Source organism: Halichoerus grypus, chromosome 10 (genome assembly GCF_964656455.1).
Source record: "Halichoerus grypus chromosome 10, mHalGry1.hap1.1, whole genome shotgun sequence".
In the NCBI taxonomy this organism is placed as follows: Eukaryota; Metazoa; Chordata; class Mammalia; order Carnivora; family Phocidae; genus Halichoerus; species Halichoerus grypus.
This window is the reverse complement of record NC_135721.1, coordinates 20,100,022-20,119,814: the sequence shown is the minus strand read 5'-3', so window position 1 is coordinate 20,119,814 and position 19,793 is coordinate 20,100,022. Positions and strand designations below refer to the sequence as shown.

Here is a 19,793-nt window from a genome sequence, read left to right as displayed (position 1 = left end):
TTAAAGACATTGAAGCAATGAGAAATTACTTAATGAGTTAGTGGTAAAACTTAACTCTACATCTGTCTGACTGTAAAATATAAGTCCTGCTTCTGTTGCCTCACTTTTGAGTGGGATGAGGAGACTGAGTAAGGCTTTTAAAGAACTCTTTTATATTTCTCATTAGGTGAAAAGTTAGGGTGTTCTCGGAAGTCCTTCTCTATCGAGAGTTTGTGATTTTCTAATCTAAATATAATTGAACCTTGTTCATTTATTTACTTTAAAATAAAACAGAATCAATCAATCAAATAAAACAACCATTGGACCATATTTTTTCTTTTCTTTTTTTTTTTTAAGATTTTATTTATTTGACAGAGAGAGATCACAAGTAGGCAGAGCGGCAGGCAAAGGGAGAGGGAGAAGCAGGCTCCCTGCTGAGCAGAGGGCCCGACATGGGGCTCCATCCCAGGATCCTGGGATCATGTCCTGAGCCGAAGGCAGACGCTTAACCATCTGAGCCACCCAGGTGCCCCTGGACCATATTTTTTCTGTTTTTTTTTTTTTTTTACCCCTTTGATGAAATGGTTTTGCTCACATCTTACTGGTACTGGACAAAGCGTGCTTTTGGAAAAACAGTAGTGGGGGAAAAGGCAATAATGGGAAGATAAAGAGAGGATATAGAGAGTATACAGACAAATTTTTCAGAGTCTGTGTTTATTTCTGTGACCTCCCTCTCCAGGCTAGTCCTAGATTTACTCTTACTTGTTTTGTGCCCTTTCACTACTCTGCTAATCCACACCTGTCATTTTGGGGTCCCAACTGGGCTTCTCCAAAAATGCCTGTTTAAAAATTTCCCTGCACACCCTTTCCCTTTCCAGTGATTCTTTCCCTTTTGTTTCATGGTGTGTTTGGGGAGGAAAACAGTCTGAAGAAACTAATTTGTTAATGTATGGATGGGTCAGATGTTATTTTTTTTTTCCAAAGATTTTATATATTTATTTATTTATTAGAGCGCGAGAGCGAGAGAAACAGCATGAGAGAGGAGAGGGTCAGAGGGAGAAGCAGACTCCCTGCTGAGCTGGGAGCCCAATGTGGGACTCGATCCCAGGACTCCGGGATCATGACCTGAGCCAAAGGCAGTCGCTTAACCAACTGAGCCACCCAGGCGCCCCAGATGCTATTTTTTAAATTTAAAAACTTACATTATATTTAAGTTATTTCCTTTTTAAAAGTAGATTAGTTACCCAAATGAATTTTTTGTTGGAAGAATTGCTGGTTAACATGACCAAGAGAGAGGGCAAGCAAAAGACTTTAGTGAAAGGGTTTTTAAGAATACAACAATTGCCAGTGAATTAAAAACATACCAAGATTATTTATTAATTTAGTAATTTCTAAACTCCCTATTTTTCAACATAATGGTGCTGTTGAGTTTGGTTTTGTTCTGCATGGGTAGGCATGCCATAAAAATCAGTTCTTAGTTTTAAAGTTACGTGGTGCTGAATTTTTAGTTTGTATGTGGATAATAATTACATCTGTTTCTGAGTTTGTATAGATATATGTATAAGCATATCATGTAAGCAAAAGATTCTTACATGTTTATTATCTTTGTATATTTAAAATTGACCTGAAATAGGGCATTCAAGCATCCGTTGGGGAACTAGATGACTCTACATTTCTTTTAACCTTGGAAGTCTGAGTCTGTTATTTAATCCTATTGAAATTCAAGGGATTGAACTTTGAAGGATAAATATAGAATGTGTAGTAGTTTAGTCAGAGATAGGGAAGCTGATTAATTGAGGCCTAGTTTTGACAAGCTTGTTCTGTAGGAGGGAATACAGAAAAATGAACAAGAGATTGGGATTAGAGATTAGGCTGGGTAATTTATTGCAAGGGGAAATATCAGTAAGAATAAATAAATTAGACTGGTGAAGTCTCTTAAAGCTTTTTTATCAACGGCTTGAAATGGGCATAATAAATGAGGACATTGGTGAATTTTATTTTATTTTTACTTTTAATTTATTTTTTATTTTTTGGAAAGCTTTTCTACCTTTTATTTTTTTAATTTATTTTTATTTTTTAAAGATTTTTATTTATTTATTTGTGAGAGAGAGCATGAGCACAAGCAGGAAGAGCTGCAGGCAGAGGGAGAAGCAGGCTCCCCGCTGAGCAAGGAGCTGGATGTGGGACTCAGTCCTAGGACCCTGAGATCATGACCTGAGCTGAAGGCAGATGCTTAACTGACTGAGCCACCCAGGTGTCCCTATTTTTTATTTTTTTAAAGATTTTATTTATTTATTTGTCAGAAAGAGAGCATAAGCAGGGGGAGCGGCAGGCAAAGGGAGAAGCAGGCTCCCTGCTGAGCAAGGAGCCTGATGTGGGACTGGATCCCAGGACCCTGGGACCTGAGTCAAAGTTAGATGCTTAACCAACTGAGCCATGCTCCATGGTGAATTTTAAGGATGGACTGTAAAGTTTATTAAATTTATTAAATTTCTTTTTCTTCTTCTTTTTTAATTTTATTAAATCTCTTGGAGAGGATGCCCGTGAGGAGAGAACCAAAAATATGAAAAGGAGTAGAGTTTAGGATTTTATGAAGTGTTAATTTTTTTCCCCCACTCAAAAAGATAACTTATTGCAAGGTCATTTTGGAAAATTCAAAATACAGAAAGTCATAGATTTTTCCACCACGATAGCCACTGATTCCCAGCAAAAATCAAGACTAAAAATGGATTTACAGGAAGACACACACTTGGCTTAGCTTAAGGAAGAATTTATGAATTATTGGAAATGCTTGAGGCCACAGTTAGCCTCCACCACCTTATATGCTTGTGTGAAAGACTCGATGATGACCTACTAATGATGTTTTAGGAGGAGCTGTAAGCATCTGTAGTAAATGGGCTAGATGCCCTGGGAAAGCTCCTTGTCAACCTGTGGGTTTGTCTGAGTCTTACCTGTAGGCATTGCATAAACTGAGAGTAAGGTGAAGAATGAGTAGGAGTTGCAGGATTTTATTTGACCCAGCAAGTCTGCTTTTGGGTATATATACAAAGGAATTGAGAGTAGGGACTTGAATAGATCTTTTTACACCGATATTCCTAGCAGCAATAATCACAATAGGCAAAAGAGAAACAACACAGATGGCCACTAATGGATGAATGGATGAAGAAAATGTGGCATATATATCAATGAACTATTATTCAGCCTTAAAAAAGAAGGAAATTCTAACATGCTGCAATATGGATGAACTTCAGAGACACTGTACTAAGTAAAATAAACCAGACCCAAGAAGGGAAATACTGTGATTCCACTTATATGAGTCCTATTTATAGAAGCAAAAAGTAGAAGAGTGGTTGCCAGGGGTTGGATGTAGGGGAGAAATAGGCGTTTAATGGGCATAGAGTTTGAGTTTTGCAAGATAAGAGTTCTAGAGCTTGGTTGTATAAACAGTGTGAAGATACTTAAGTGTAAGTGAAGTGTTCACTTAGAAGTTAGAAGTGGTTGAGATCGTCAATTTTGTGTTTATAGTTATGTATATAGTTATTTCTGATCGTATTCAGTTCTTGAATTGATAGCAAAGTTACAAATATGGCTAAATTTTTTTGTTACTGCACATTTAAAACTAGCACCAACTTGCCTCATGTCTCTGGTAGGAAGGAAATACCAGTTAATCATAAATTAAATGATTGTACAGTGTGTGCACGCACTAGGAAATAAAGACATATGATCTGGCTCTGCTCAGTGCCAATTCCATTATTTTTATTATTAATTCATTTTTTTACAGAGAGAGTGTGTGAGGGCACGGCAGCAGGAGGAGGGGCATAGAGTCGGGGGGAGAGAGAATCTGGGCGTGGAGCCTGACTGGGGGCTCAGTGTTCGATCCAGAGATCATGACCTGAGCCCAAATCAAGAGTTAGACGCTTGGGGCGCCTGGGTGGCTCAGATGGTTGGGTGTCTGCCTTCGGCTCGGGTCATGATCCCGGGGTCCTGGGATCGAGCCCCGCATCAGGCTCCCTGCTCGGCGGGGAGTCTGCTTCTCCCTCTCCCTCTGCCTCCTCCCCTGCTCATGCTCCCTCTCTCTTTCTGTATCTGTGTCTCAAATGAATAAAATCTTTAAAAAAAAAAAAAAAGAGACGCTTAAACGACTGAGCCACCCAGGCACCTCCTGTTATTTTTGCATTAAATGTAAGAATGTGTACTTACGGAAACCTCTGCTTCCTCTTTTGTATCACCAACACTTACTACCTTTTGCTTACATGATAGCTCCTCTGTAAATGTTCAGTGAATGAGAAACCAGATTAACTTCTTTTCCACGTTGTTTTTTTTTTTGAAAAGCAACTTTATTGGTGCGCCTGGGTGGCTCCGTTGATTGAGCCACCAACTCTTGATTTCGGCTCAGGTCTTGATCTCAGGGTCACGAGATCAAGCCCTGCATCAGGCTCTGTGCTCAGCGTGGAGTCGCTTGAGATTTTCTCTCTCCCTCTCCCTCTGCCCCTGCTCCCTCTCATGTTTTCTCTCTTTCTCTAGAATAAATAAAACCTTAAAAAGCAGAAGCAGCTTTATTGAGGTATGGTATACATACTATAAACTTCACCCATTTTAAGTGTAGAATTCAGTGATTTTTAGAAGTTTACTGGATTGTGCAGCCGTCACCATAATCCAGTTTTAGAATATTTCCATCTCCCAGTAAGATCCCTAATACATGTATACAGTTAATACAGGTCCCCACTGCCAGTCCCTAGTCTACTTTCTGTCTGTAGATTGACCATTTCTGGATATTTCATATAAATGGTATCATATGTGGGTTTTGAGGTTAATCCATATTGTAGCATTTTTCAGTACTTCATACTTTTTCATTGGTCCATATTTTTTTGGTAGACTTTTCTCATACAGTGCATGCTTTTAGCTTTTTATTTGTTTGACATACTAATTTCAGACTAAGAAAAGTTGCAAAAGTGGTACAAAGAATTTTTATATAACGTCTACCTAAATTCCCTAAATGTCAGCATTTTATACTTTCTTTATCATTCTAATTTGTATTTCTTAAATGTCAGAATAAATTGTAGACTTGGTGCCCCATTCAGCTTTAAACACTTCACAGTGTATTTTCTTTTTTTTTTTTTAAAGATTTTATTTATTTATTTAATTGACAGAGAGAGAGAGAGACAGCGTGAGGGGGAACACAAGCAGGGGGAGTGGGAGAGGGAGAAGCAGGGTTCCCGCGGAGCAGGGAGCCCGATGCGGGGCTCGATCCCAGGACCCTGGGATCATGACCTGAGCCGAAAGCAGTCGCTTAACCAACTGAGCCACCCAGGCGCCCCCACAGTGTATTTTCTAAGGGAAAGTACATTCTTTTACATAACCACAATGTACCTCTCAAAATCAGAATACTAACACTGATAAAATATTACTACTATCTAATCAACAGATTTTATTTAGATTTGGTAATTCTTCCCCTGATATCCTAATTCAGGCTCACACATTGCCTTTGCATTTAGTTTCCATGTGTCTTTATAGCCTCCTTTAATGCCATGCTGTTCTTTAATCTTTGTCTTTCATGACCTTGGCAGTTTTAAAGATGGCCAGCTCTTTTGTAGTTTGTCCCTCAAATTGGGTATGTCTGATGTTTTCTCACTATTAGATTCGGGTTGTGCTAGAGTAGGCGGGAGCAGAGGGTGTGGGAAAATGATGATGGTCAGGTCATAGTAATAATTTGATTCTAAGAGCATTATGATAGCATGGATGAATTTTAAGTTTGGCAAGGTGGCATGATCATATTTGTTTTTAAAAGTTTCCCCTGGGGGCGCCTGGGTGGCTCAGTGGGTTAAGTGTCTGCCTTCGCCTCAGGTCATGATCCCAGGGTCCTGGGATCGAGTTCCGCATTGGGCTCCTGGCTCAGCAGGGAGCCTGCTTCCCCGTCTCCCTCTGCCTGCCTCTTAGCCTACTTGTGCTCTCTCTGTCAAATAAATAAAATCTTACACTTGATCTTAGCCAAAAGGCCAAGAAGCGATATAAATAAAATCTTAAAAAAAAAAAAGTTTCTCCTGACTTTGGAGTGGAGAATTGATGGGGGTGGAGGTGAATTGACTATCATTTGAGACAGGGAACACTGGAACACTATGAAACTGGACTGGAGGAGCAAGTTGTTAGGGTAATGACCACAGTTACTGAATCTCTTCTCTGACTACACTTTATATATATATATAATCTGTAATCTGTGCAATCAAATTACAAAGTAGGTGGTATTACATCCATTTTACAGAGGAGAAAATGAAGATTAAGGGTATTTAAAGTGACTTGCCCATTGCCACTGTCAGATCTGAATTGGGATGGGTTCGTGAATATTTAAGTCTGGCTCTTTTTGCTACAAGGTGATGTCTCCTTTCCTTAGTTACTATATTTAATGCTTCATCTGAGCAGTGTAATTACAAACCTTAGGTCTTTCAGCCCTCCTCGTCACTGCTAAGTAACCACTTTTCGTGTGAAGGGAACTAAATAAGGTCATTGGCAGTATAACTAAAGTTACTTCTGTTCTTGGGCTTTGTGTATGAAACATCTTACCTGTATTTCCTTACATGAGGTGGATTCAGCATAAAATTATAGCACTGCACTTGTTCCTTTCCTAACCCTCCTCCCCAACTCTGCTGTCTTGAGCATGGGTAAGAAAAATTAGAAGCTGTATTGTCTCATGGTAATTATGTAATCTTTTGAGGTATTCTAGCTTTAGCTGCTGCGTGTGTCAGGACTTCCCTCATACTGTACTGTGTTTGACTTTGCCTTGGCATTGATCTCCTCAGTACCAGGGTGTTATTGCCCATTCAGACGGTACTTATTTCTTGGAGTTATTCAGTTATTTTTATTTCATTATATAATTCTGGAGTTATTTTCCTTGAAGATCTATTCCTGCCATCATGGGAAGTGTAGCCTATTGTATTTCTTGCCATTGCTTCATTATTCATAAAAATAAACTCTGCCAGGATTCTGACTTTTTACGTTTTCCTGAAACCAAATCTAAAATTTTGTTTTAAATGGTGTAGTGTTCTGGTGGTACCTGCGTGGCTCAGTTGGTTGAGCATCTGACTCTTGATTTCAGCTCAGGTCATGATCTCAGGGTTGTGAGATCGAGCCCTTGAGTTCTGCTTGAGATTCTCTCTCTCTCCCTCTGCCCCTCCCCTGCTTTTGTGCTCTCTCTCTCTCAAATAAAAAAAATAAATCTTTGGGGCGCCTGGGTGGCTCAGTCGTAGGGCGTCTGCCTTCGGCTCAGGTCATGATCCCAGGGTCCTGGGATCGAGCCCCATATCTGGCTCTCTGCTCAGTGGGAAGCCTGCTTCTCTCTCTCCCACTCCCCCTGCTTGTGTTCCCTCTCTCACTGTCTCTCTCTCTGTCAAATAAATAAATAAAAATCTTCAAAAAAAAATATTAAAAAAAAACCCAACAACAGTATAGTGTTCTGCATATCTCGTGGGTTATTCCAAACTTATTTCCTTTAAAGGAAAATTATACCCAGATTTGCAAGGAAAGTATTACGATGGTGTTTGTATGATTTTTACCACATCTTTCCACCAGATGTGTGTACCATTTACTTTCATTTCTTGGGTTTTACTTTAAGGAGTTTTTTTGGTTTGGGTTGGGTTGTTTTGGTTTGGTTTGGTACAATATCAAAATCAGGCAATTGATGTTAGCACAGTACTGTTAACTAAGACTTGGATTCATTTGATTTCTTCCAGTCTGATCAATGGTATCTTGATTTTTTTTTTCATTTGATCACTAGTAAGTTTGGGCTTCTCCATGTGTTCCAGTGACCATTTATATTGCATGTTTTGCGATCATTTATTCATATCCTTTATCCATTTTCTTAAATTGGTTGTTTGTGTTTTCCTAAAAGTAGCTCTCAGGACTATTCATTGTTTTGTCTGCCATTTTTTTTTGCAGTTACTTATTTCAGCTTCGTATACTTTCTATAGTTTGGTTGATCTTGTTTTTTTTTTTTTCCTACATAGAGCTTTTTATTTATTTTTAAAGATTTTATTTATTTGACAGAGAGCGAGAGAGGGAACACAAAGCAGGGGGAGAGGGAGAGGGAGAAGCAGGCTTCCCGAGGAGCAGGGAGCCCAATGTGGGGCTCTATCCCAGGACCCTGGGATCATGACCTGAGCCAAAGGCAGACACGTAACGACTGAGCCACCCAGGCGCCCCTAGAGCTTTTTGTTTTTATTTAGTCAATTTGTTTATCTTTTGTGGTTATTAGGTTTTCTCTCTTATTTAGAAAGGTTTATCCATCTGGAAGGTTGTATACTATTTTCCTTTTTTTTTTTTTTTTAAGATTTTATTTATTTGAGAGAGAGAGAGCAGAAACAGAGGGAGGGAGAGGGAGGGGGAGAAACAGACTCCCTGCTGAGCACGTAGCCCAAGGCGGCTTGATCCCACCACTCTGAGATCACGACCCGATAGGAAGGCAGACGCTTAACCAACTGAGCCACCCAGGCGCCCCCCCTATTTTCTTTTTAATACCTTCTACTTTTTACTTTTTGGTCTTTAATCCAGTTGGAATGTGTTTTGGATATACTGTGAGAATTATTTTCCCCAGATGTATAACATGCTGTTCCAGCACTACTTAACATAAACTTTTGTTTACGACTCTTTTGGTTGCTTATGACTTAAAACCTCAGTGATTACAAAGGTAGGGATGACTCAAGGCAACGCTTGATACAGTGGCAAAAGTAATATTGCTAAAATTATTGCTGTTTTCCTTACCCCCCGCAGTTCAGTGCCTTTTTGGGTGTTGTATTTTTCCCTATAATCCTTACCTAACACTTCCTTTGTCTGTCCTGTGTGTTGTTTACCCCAATCCCAGATATTTTCCTCATGGTCACATGATTGAAAGTTTTAGGCATTACTTCCTCTTACTGCTCAGGGGAAGAGAAAGAGTTTCTTTTTGAAGCTTCTCAGCAGAACAAGTTTCTTTTCTTAAATGCCCAAGTAAATAGCTCCTTAGATTGTTGCCCCAGATTGAGTCCTTTGTCTGTTCCTGAATCTGTCGCTGTGGGAGTGGGGAAGAATGGGGTGCACACAGAAATGCTGATTGGCTCTTTCAACCAGGAAATAAGGGTTAACAGTTTGGATTTATACCTGTGATTAATTCTGTCTCAGCCACCTTTATGAGGGTGGGAAAGGGATAATGTTTTATGGGAAATTTTAGGTATTGTCTCCAGAAGAGGGTTCGGGTAGATGCCAGGTAGTCAAACCACAGGCGACCAGATCATGACCCTGTCTCCTTCCTACTACACAGATAATACAGAAAGGTACAGAGATTGCAGCTTTTACATTTATTATGATCTGTTTCTGTATTCTGTTTTGTTCTAGCAACAGTCTAGAGTGTTCATTTGCCTATTTATCCTGTCCTAGAAACATATTGCTTCAATAATAATAGCTTAGAGTACATTTTAATATCTTCTTAAGAAGGCTCCATCATTTTTCCCCCAGAAATTTCTTATATATTTATTTGATATAAACTTTGGGATTCTGACTAGAATTGCATTATGTGTATTTTTAAGATGGAAATTCCAAATTATATAAAAATATGAGAAGCAGCCTGGAGGCTCTCAGTACTTTCTTAACAAAAAAAAATTTTTTTTTTTTTTAATTTTCTTGGTTGCTCTCCTTCTTCTTTACAGTTTTTGACCCTCAACACTTTCACAAGTACCAGAAGACAATGGACCCATGGTCCTCCTATCCCCCAAAGAGAACTCCTATTTTTAAGTATACCCAAGATACCTAGCAGCCTCTTCTAGTAGGCTATTTGGGTTATTGAGTGGTACCAGCAGAGAACTGAGAGGGAGAACAGCTGGAAATGTGCAAATAAGCTGCCTTACCCCTCAGGTATTAGGAGAGATTTTTTTAAATTAAGGATGCCACACATCTTCCATTGTATTGCTATTTGTTATGTTAGATAGGTACAAAAAGATAGGAAAATGAAATGTGATAACAGAAAGGAAAATAATACATATTTTTTACAGATTATTTATTATATGCCTAAAACTCTAGAAATACAGTAAATGTGTATTGAAATTAGTAAACATTTAACCAAGGTGCTACATAGACGATAAATATTCCAAAACCTACTTTATACCTCTTTAAGTGATACTGTGATAGGTTTAAGTACAAGAGACCATTGCATCATACGTATGTGTGTATGTATATATATATATGTATGTATGTATATATACATGGCATCACTATGTTGTATTCTTGACACTAATGTAATGTTATATGTCAGTTAAATCAATAAAAAATACTAAAAAATAAATACAAGAGACCATAGAAATGTATATATTTCACACCTCAGATTCAGTCCGTTGCAGCAGTGTGCAAGATTTATATATGTATATAACACATATAACATATATATGTGTTATATATATATAATATATATATATATTTTTAAGGAGACTAGTATTTTTATTTGAATCTGTAGGTATGTTCTTTCCTCCTTCTGTTTTACTTCTGGGCCTGTAAAGCTTGTGTTAAGTGAAGGAGAATGTTTTTGTTTGTTTTAAATTTCAGCTTTAGTGAGGTATAATTGACAAAATTGTAAGTGAAATACAATATTTACAAAATAAATTTGTAAGACTTCTGTGAGGTCTGTGAGGTCCGTGTTTTCTTACATGGTAAATACTGGATCAGGATTAAGAAAATGAAAGAATTATTTTTCCTTTAGCTATATGAGGATGAATTTTACATCTGTTTTCTCCATGGGAGCCTCTCTGTAGATTGATAGACCTTTTATAGTTTATAAAATGTGTTTATGTCAAAGGATGTTGCTCAGTTAATTTTATCTTAAGTCAGTGTTACATAGGATACTCAGACACAAAAACTAATCATTGTGTTCCTCTTGTTCTTTTTTTTTTTTTTTTGCAGTGGGACTTCCCCTCTTGCATGCCTGAATGCAATGCTGCATACAAACTCCCGAGGTGAAGAGGGCATCTTCTATAAGGTTCCAGGTAGAATGGGAGTATATACTTTGAAGGTAAATATTTTTGTTAGGGCATCATTTATAAGGTAAATACATGAAGTGACGATATCTAAATGATATTTGTGTCATAGAGATAGAGCTCTGTTCTTGAACAGCTTATTTTCAGGAAGAGGTAATATGTTCAACTCTGTATCCTGTAAATTTTTAATACTAATCTGTGGCCATCTGTAGGTAGACCAGAGAACTAACTTTATTTTTTATTCTTTATGATAATGCTGTCTTGAAAGGATGAACTGAAAATGACTTCCAGTGACTTTTTAAAGAACCTCAGAACATTTGAGTAATGAGTGTTACCTTGGAGCATATGACTTTGTTATTTAATTCTCCATTACAGTTCAGAGCTGTGGTTCTTTTTTTTTGTAATGGAGAATGCCCAAGTTCAGAAGATTGCATTTTCTTGTTTTGTGTTTGCCAGATAGTATAAGAACTGGAATATGGACCCAGATGTGACTGAATTCCTGGGCTCATGTTCTTTTGACCATAACAGTCTTGCTGATTTCTATTTCTGGCACTGAGAAGACACCTTGACTTATCAGTGTCCCTTCAGTCACAAACAGGGAAACCAAGTCGAATGAGCTTGATTAAAACAGAGAGTTTATTAGTTCATATAACTGTAAATTCTAAGAAAACTCAGCCCGGATCCAGGAGCTCAAATGATGTCATCAGGGATTGATCTCTCTGCTTTCTTTTGGCTTTCTCAGGCAGTCTCTCTCCTATCATACATGACTTCACTGTCAACGCCCACTTGGCAGGCTGTAAGTCTGAAGAGAAAAGAGCTTCAGGAACTGAACTGGGAGTTCTTCAATTAGTTCTGATTTGGCTTAATTGGTGTGGCTTGGCCCATGTGTCTATACCTGAATAATCGCTGTTGCCAAATGGATTGAGTCTTCTGACTGGCTATATGTAGGCTCATGATCACTCTTGATGTGAGGTTGAGGGTAAGCCCTCTGCCAGGTGAATTCAGAAAAGGGATTGTTTGCCAAAGGAAATTATCAGCAGAAGGAGAGTTAATACTTGGCATGCACTGGCTATTGTCCATGTGTACATGGGACTATGTTCCCTCTTTTTAGCTTTGAGCTGTAGTCATCACTATGCTCAGTGGTTGTGTGTAGCCCACTAACATTAGAAAGTTCTAATTTGGGGCACCTGGGTAGCTCAGGTCATGATCCCAGGGCCCTGGGATCCAGCCTCACATCAGGCTCCCTGCTCCGCGGGAAACCTGCTTCTCCCTCTCCCACTCCCCCTGCTTGTGTTCCCTCTCTCGCTGTGTCTCTCTCTGTCAAATAAATAAATAAAATCTTAAAAAAAAAAAGTTCTAATTTACCTGTAGTACCTCCTTCTTATATACTTCGTTAAACTTCCTATGATACAGGGCTCTACTCCCACAGGGAGCTTTTTGCGTTGCTTTTAAGTTTTAGCTGTTCTAGACCTTCCATATCGTTAATAACATCAATTAAATGCCTATCCTATGCTGGACACTGTAGAGACTATAAAGAAGAATAAACTGTGGTCCCTGATCTCTCGATGCGCACACAGTTATTGAAGTAATTGTACACTAACAAAACACACTGTGATATAAGGTACTGTACTATAAGGCATCGTCATAGTGTAGAGAAATAAAGATTAATTTTGAATAAGAGGATCTAGAAAACTTGTTTTTGTTTTAACTTGTAAGATTTGAATTGAACTTTGGCTGGTAAGTAATGGGGGGAAGGACCTTCCAGGATAAGGAACTAGCTTAAGCAAAGGCACAGATGGAGAGATTCAGAATGGATTTGAAACTAGAGTAGATTGAAGTGGTTACCGTCATCTGTGTGGGCTAGTGAGGTAAGGAGTTGGGGGCGGGGTAAGCATTAGGTGAAGATCAAACTTTGGAGGCTTTTTGAAAACCTGAATTAGCAGTTTTGAGAGAGAAAGCACTGAGAGATGGCAGAGGTTTTTCAGGAGAATAGTATGATCAAATCTGTGTTAGAAAGATAATTCAAATCGGATAGATTTAAGGGATTGTTTGCAAGAGATAATTGGCCTGAACTATGAGAGTGGTTAAAGAGAGGCAAGGGACATTAGAGAAATAAAATGTATACTATGGAGTGGGTAAAAGGAGGGGTGAAATGATTCTGAGATTTGGGGCATGCACAGTTGACCAGTTGATCTTGGAAGGGTTACAGGTTTAAGCTTAAGAATTACATTTGTACTTAGGGCACCTGGGTGGCTCAGATGGTTAAGCGTCTGCCTTCAGCTCAGGTCATGATCCCAGGGTCCTGGGATCGAGTCCCGCATTGGGCTCCCTGCTCAGCGGGAGCCTGCTTCTCCCTCTCTCTCTCTCTCTCTGTCTCTTATGAATAAATAAATAAAATCTTTAAAAAAAAAAAAAAAAAAAGAATTACATTTGTACTTAAAAATACTTGTTGAGCCTACAGGTCAGGAGGTCTGGCTGGCAACTAACTCTGTAAAAGTTGTTCCACATTTGAAGGAAAGGATAGAAAAATATGGGATGTGTATTTTAAGAAAGTATATAACATAGGAAATGTCTTAGAGAGAAATGGCACGAGGATATAAACCTAAGTGGGAAGTAATAGTTCCTTACTAGAGGAGAGGTTATTATCTTGGCTATAATGTGAGTGTCAATTGTAGGAAGGAGGGTCACATGTTAGAATTATTTTTTATCTGATTATAAAATGTGGGAAAATAAAAAAATATATTGAGGAAAAAAGAATTAGCCATAGTTTCATAACTTAGAAATTCACTAATATGTTTGCTTACATGTGTATATTTTTATATACTACATGCATACGTAGTAGCTAATATTTATTGAGCTCTTATTATATGCCAGGCACTATTTTAAGCATTTTACATTTAACTCATTTAATTTCAGAATGATCTTTTAAGGTAGGTACTGTTATCTCCATGTTACAGACAGGGAAACTGAGGCATAAGAGGTTAAGACTTTGATCAGACTGCATAATTAGGAGAAGATAAAGCCAGAGTTCAACTCCAGAAAGTCTTAGTTTTCTAGTTCTTGATCTTGCACCTATCCTACTATACCTCCTACATACTGTGCTGACACAGGTATCTTTTCTGATTAGCATTCTCATTATTCAGTGGAAACCAAAGATTCCTGTGAGTTTTTAAAAAAAAGTATTCCTTGGGCGCCTGGGTGGCTCAGTCGTTAGGCGTCTGCCTTCAGCTCGGGTCATGGTCCCAGGGCCCTGGGATCGAGCCCCACGTCGGGCTCCCAGCTCAGCGGGAAGCCTGCTTCTCCCTCTCCCACTCCTCCTTCTTGTGTCCCTTCTCTCGCCGTGTCTCTCTCTGTCGAATAAATGAATAAAATCTTAAAAAAAACAAAAAATTAATCCTTTTGGGGCGCCTGGCTGGCTCAGTCAGTAGAGCCTACGAATCTTGATCTTGGGGTTGTAAGTGTGAGCCCCACATGAAGAGTTTACTTAAAAATAGAAAAAAAATTTTAGATTATTCCTTTTGTATTTGACTCTTGCTACTTATTAACCATTATTTAGGAATCAATTAGATTCAAATAATGCACAATTTCTTCCTATCCAGAGTCAGCCCAACTCACAATACTTAATGGTACATACACATAAATATATATCCTTGGATGATGAGTATATCTACCTTTTACAAAATTGTTATTGTATAGTTTTTTTGTTCTGAACATCTTCTCATTTACTTGGACTTACATATACCCAGTTGTTTTGAATTTAAGAAATTAGATTTCTCTGTTGTGCTTTCATATGATTGTCATGTATAATTTTTATCTTTGGATGTAGATGGAAACGTTAGCTAATTTGACCCAAAGAAGAGAGATGACAGGAATTCAGAAAATATTGCTGGTTCTGCTACTGAATCCTATAATACTAAAAATTAATCAGCACAGTTAAGTTGCAACAATGCATATCAGAAATTTAATTCCTATTTGCTGAAATGGTAGTGATTAATCCTAATTGGATGCCTGTATTTTCAGAAAGATGTGCCGGATGGGGTGAAAGAGCTATCAGAAGGTTCGGAAGAAAGCAGTGATGGTCAGTCAGACTCCCAGAGTTCTGAGAACAGCGGAAGCAGCAGTGATGGTGGCAGCAACAAGGAGGGGAAAAAGAGCAGGTGGAAAAGGAAAGGTAAATCCACCTGATCTCTCAATAAAGTACTGAATGCTATAGGACAAATGCCCTTGTTAGTAGCTCCTCTCTTTTCAGACCCCAGGACAGTCCGTCTCTTCCTTTCCCTTTATGATTGGTACCGTCCAGTTGACTCTCTTGTGATGATGGAAATGTTCTGTGTCTGTGCTCTCCAACCCAACACAACCCAACAACAGTATGTCTGTTGAGCACTTTGAGCTAGGGCAGTTTGAGGAACGGAATTTTTTATTCTTTTTAAATTTTAATTTAAATAGCCACACGTGGCTAGTGGCTGTCAATTGGACAACATGGCTCTCTAGGTTTTACTTGGGTTAATATTGAGCCTTTTTGAAGGATGCTCTTATCTGATTTGCCTCTTTAATCCTCTCTTCTAAAATTTGAGCACTTACTGCTCTAACAGCTCTCTACTTACCAGGAAAAGAATGCTTTTCATTTCTACTAGCAAAGACTAAATTTAGTCTGGTGTTCTTTGCTCTCCCCTGCTTGCTGTCTGCTTCATAGCTTACCCAAAAAACATTTTTTAGGGAATAATGTCTGTTGCTGCAGTATCGCTGGGATGGATTTTCCACTTAAGAATACATTTTATTACCCATTCTTGCTAATTATATGTAGCTTCTTGTCACAGTCTTCTTGTTTTTACCTCAATATTTATAAACTTAGCTGTGTATAGCAGGGCAGATTTAAGCCAACCCATGATGGTTCCTTTATAAGGACTGATACAGTGATACTCTAGAACAAAATGACATCCCAGAATTTCCCTAGCTTGGATATCCTTTTCGGTTTGTGTTACAGGTGAGCTGTCTTTGGATCTAGAAGCTAGAGTTATGTTTGTGGGAATACTTGATTCGTTAATCTTAAGTGCCTTTGGAACTATTGATTTGGAACTGCATCAGAAAAATAGTTTGATTCATTACCATCCCTGCATTCATGTGTGTGCTACTCCTGGAGAGAACTCAGATAATTGGTGGCATCATTTGTGTTCTCTGGTAACGCTACCACACATACAATTTGGGCAAATTTGGTAATCAGACAATTTTAGCTTTAAGATCACTATCACTTGGAGAGTAACCCAGACCTCAGATGTTAGGAACAAATGGAATGAAGTCAAGGTAAAGCTAGTTCCTGTAACCAGTGTTCTTGAGATAGATTTTAAATCAGTAGTGAAAGGAGGTGTGGTCCAGGGCCTTACACTCCTCAGAGTCTACTAAGGATCTTTTTTTTTTTTTTTTAAGATTTTTTAATTTATTTGACAGAGAGAGACACAGCAAGAGAGGGAACACAAGCAGGGGGAGTGGGAGAGGGAGAAGCAGGCCTCCCGTGGAGCAGGGAGCCTGACACAGGGTGGATCCCAGGACCCCGGGATCATGACCTGAGCCGAAGGCAGATGCTTAACGACTGAGCCACCCAGGCGCCCCAAGATTCACAATTTCTGGATATGTCTAAAGACAGGAAAATCAGTAACTAAGTAGGCCAGACTAGTGAATTTGGGAACAGAATCGTGGTCTCAGAGGTCATTCCTTTCCACTTTTCAATAGCCATATATGAACAGTAGCTGTTTTGAGTTTGACAGCTCTCTCTGTCAAATAAATAAATAAAATCTTTAAAAAAAAAATAATCAAAGAAATATCTCTATTTAGACTGCTTGCCACACTCATTCTTTCTCCAGTATGTATGTACTATTTGCCAGGTATTTGGGAAACCAATTTAAATAAGGTGGGGGCCCCATCCATATCTAGAGGTATAGAAAAAGAAAAGTGGCTGTTACGTGTTTGTTAAAGGTGATCTCTAAGAAGTTCAGGTGTATGTATTGAGATACAGGAAGATCTAAGAAATAACAACAGAATCCCAGTGTCAATAGGTTAATAGATTTAAATAGCATAACCTTGCACTATATTTAGCATTATAATAGAAGATATTTAACAGCAAAGTAATAGCAAATTCAGAATTGTGGTCCAGATAAACTGTTATTGAACTGCCTTTGTATTCATTCCTCTTCTAGAAATTATCACATTATTGAATATTTATCGTCAGTTTACATTAAGATGAGATGTTCTGTAAAGATCTTTTCTGATTATAGGTAGTCTCTTAAACTGAGAGTAGAATGGGCTATGTATGGTGTTTGGAAGGTGAAGGTAAGAGGTGAACGTGATGTCATATGGATTTCATGTTTACTCTTTGCTGAGCGACCAACAATGAGGAATGATTTAGTTTCTCATAGGATGTGCTTCTCTCATTGATGGCATGTGGCATAGGTATGTAAATTTTTAGGTACATATTATATAATCTCTGAATGTTTTTGTACTCCAGTGCAGATTAACATGGAAAGCTTGTAGTTAGCAGTAATAGGAGCAGCGTGCAAAAGAGCAGTTCTAAATCAGTTACAGTTATTAATAAAGGTAAAGCAAAGTAATTGTGCCTATTCCTTTGTCTTATTTAGGGTTTTTACTCTCAATCTGACATCACTTTATTTCAAATGCATTGTAAGACAGGAAGAACATTGAGATAGTATCAAAACCCACTTCCTTTTATGTACAAAAATAAAGAGCTCTGACAGCAAAACTGATACTTCTAGTTGAAAATCGATAGAAACTCTCTTGATAATAGATAAACCTTTTAAGCAAATAGGAACAGAGAACAGAACTTTGAAATTCAGTCCAATATTAAAACTAGTTTATTGATTTCCATGTAAAGTGGAAGAACTTAGAAGTTCATAGTTTGGGTTCCTAATTATCAGACAGGAAACAATGTTCAGAGGAGAGCTTTATGGAATTCCAAGCCAAGGTAAGGTGGAATAAATCCAGAAAAAAAGATTAAAATCAACTTTTTCTGTTGCTTTTTTTGCAGAATCATAGCTAAGCAAAGTCTCTGCCTTTTCCCCAAAATAAAATATAAATATTGCTGTATGAAACAACGATAGAAGTATTTTTATCTTCTGGTAGAGAAAGTTTATTAAATTTTGGCCTGCTTTTAAAATGTCTTAAGAAAAAAGTTAATTACGTAAAATACACCTTTTTACTTACAAGGAATTACTAATTCTTTCTAGGGGCATAAACTAATGTTAATTTAATTGCTTGTTCAAAACTACTTTAAATCAGGAATTTGATAAATACTATGTTTGGAGTTATTTCAAATACCAAAGACCTGCCTGCCTGCCCTCTAATATCATTTCTGTATGTAAGTTTACTGAATGGGGATGATTATGTATATAATGTCTCCTTTAAAAAGTATACTCGGGAGAAAAACTCCTTTGGGCAAAGTTAAGTTGTGTGGAGAGCAATCTTTGAGAGAGATCTTCTCTTTTTCTGTGGTGTGGTTGGTGGCTGAGTCAGAGGTTTTAGCTCTGTCATGCATTAAACATGGCTCCACTATTAGGACTTGGATAGGTAGGGTACCCAGAAGCAAGGAAAGGTGCTCAGGTATGGCCTCTCCATCTTTGATTAGGGGATTGTTTGAATATTAATCAGTAGCCACAGCCTGCCAAGTTTGAGGTAGACTGCACTTGGTGTGGGAAGTTAACAGTCTATTAACTTCTGGAAATAAAATTCCTCAAAAGACAAGACTCTGGTGAAAATAAAAACTCTCCCTTAAGAGAGGGATTGCTGTTTAGGAAGATTAAAACAATTTTGGATACTTCAGTTGTTAATCAGTCTTTCAGCTATTAATCCTTCAACTGTAGAAGGCTAAACTTCCATTTTGATGTTATTGCTTCATTATTTCTGATAGTATTTCTAATACTTGAGAGGGGCCCATTGAATATCTTCAGGAAGAAATAAAATAGGGATTATTCAGTAAAGCCTTTAATTCAAAGGCATCTAATGTGGATAGTCTATATCCTTTTGATTTGACCCAATATCATATCCATTGAAATGGAAAATTCTCCATGCTGTAATATATCTGAAAAGTAGTACCTTCTGAATGTATACTCAGTGGGTAGTAGTAATTGTCCAGCAACCTGAGACTACTTCAGTAAACTATGTAAAACTGGCTTTAAGTGCCTCAAGTTCTAGGGGTGCCTAGGTGGCTCACTTAGTTAAGCGTCCGGCTCTTGATCTCCGTTCAGGTCTTGATCTTGGTTTAGGTCTCGCTCTTAGGGTTGTGAGTTCAAGCCTCAAGTTCTAAAATTTGTTTTAAATAATTTTCTGGAAATAATTTTAAGCTTAAAAACTCATTTCTCTACTCGGGGTGGGGGGGCTGGTTTTTAAATCAAATAACAAGTAACTGTAGGTCTTTTGATCAGAGTTTGTTAATATTTAAAAAAGTTGTTAATATTTTATTATGTCTTTGTATTTATATGAAAGCACGCATTTTTTTTCCTAATCAGATACTAAATATGTTCCTAAATAAGAGAGCTTTTAAGTGTTGAGCAGTCCACATTGGAGGACCAGTAGATCAGGATATAATCTTGAGAAGTATTATTTAGGCCATTCATTAGTTTACTTACAAAGTCAAAGAAATAGGGGCACCTGGGTGGCTTAGTCGTTGGGCGTCTGCCTTCGGCTCGGGTCATGATCCCAGGGTCCTGGGATCGAGCCCTGCATCGGGCTCCCAGTTCCACAGAGAGCCTGCTTCTCCCTCTCCCACTCGCCTTGCTTGTGTTCCCTCTCTTGCTGTGTCTCTCTCTGTCAAATAAATAA

General features: G+C 38.2%; 1 protein-coding gene across 2 annotated transcripts in view; it reads left to right on the top strand.

Annotated features, from left to right (window-relative positions):
- Positions 1-19,793, top strand: part of ASXL2 (ASXL transcriptional regulator 2) — a 141,526-nt gene that overhangs the window by 71,938 nt on the left and 49,795 nt on the right. Inside the window, exons 4-5 of one of the 2 annotated variants that reach the window (XM_078056071.1) lie at positions 10,894-11,002; positions 14,988-15,138. In XM_078056071.1, the coding sequence (XP_077912197.1) occupies positions 10,894-11,002; positions 14,988-15,138 (260 nt within the window). Of the gene's footprint in view, positions 1-10,893; positions 11,003-14,987; positions 15,139-19,793 lie in introns of those variants that run through there. The other variant, XM_036075518.2, reaches the window with a different exon arrangement.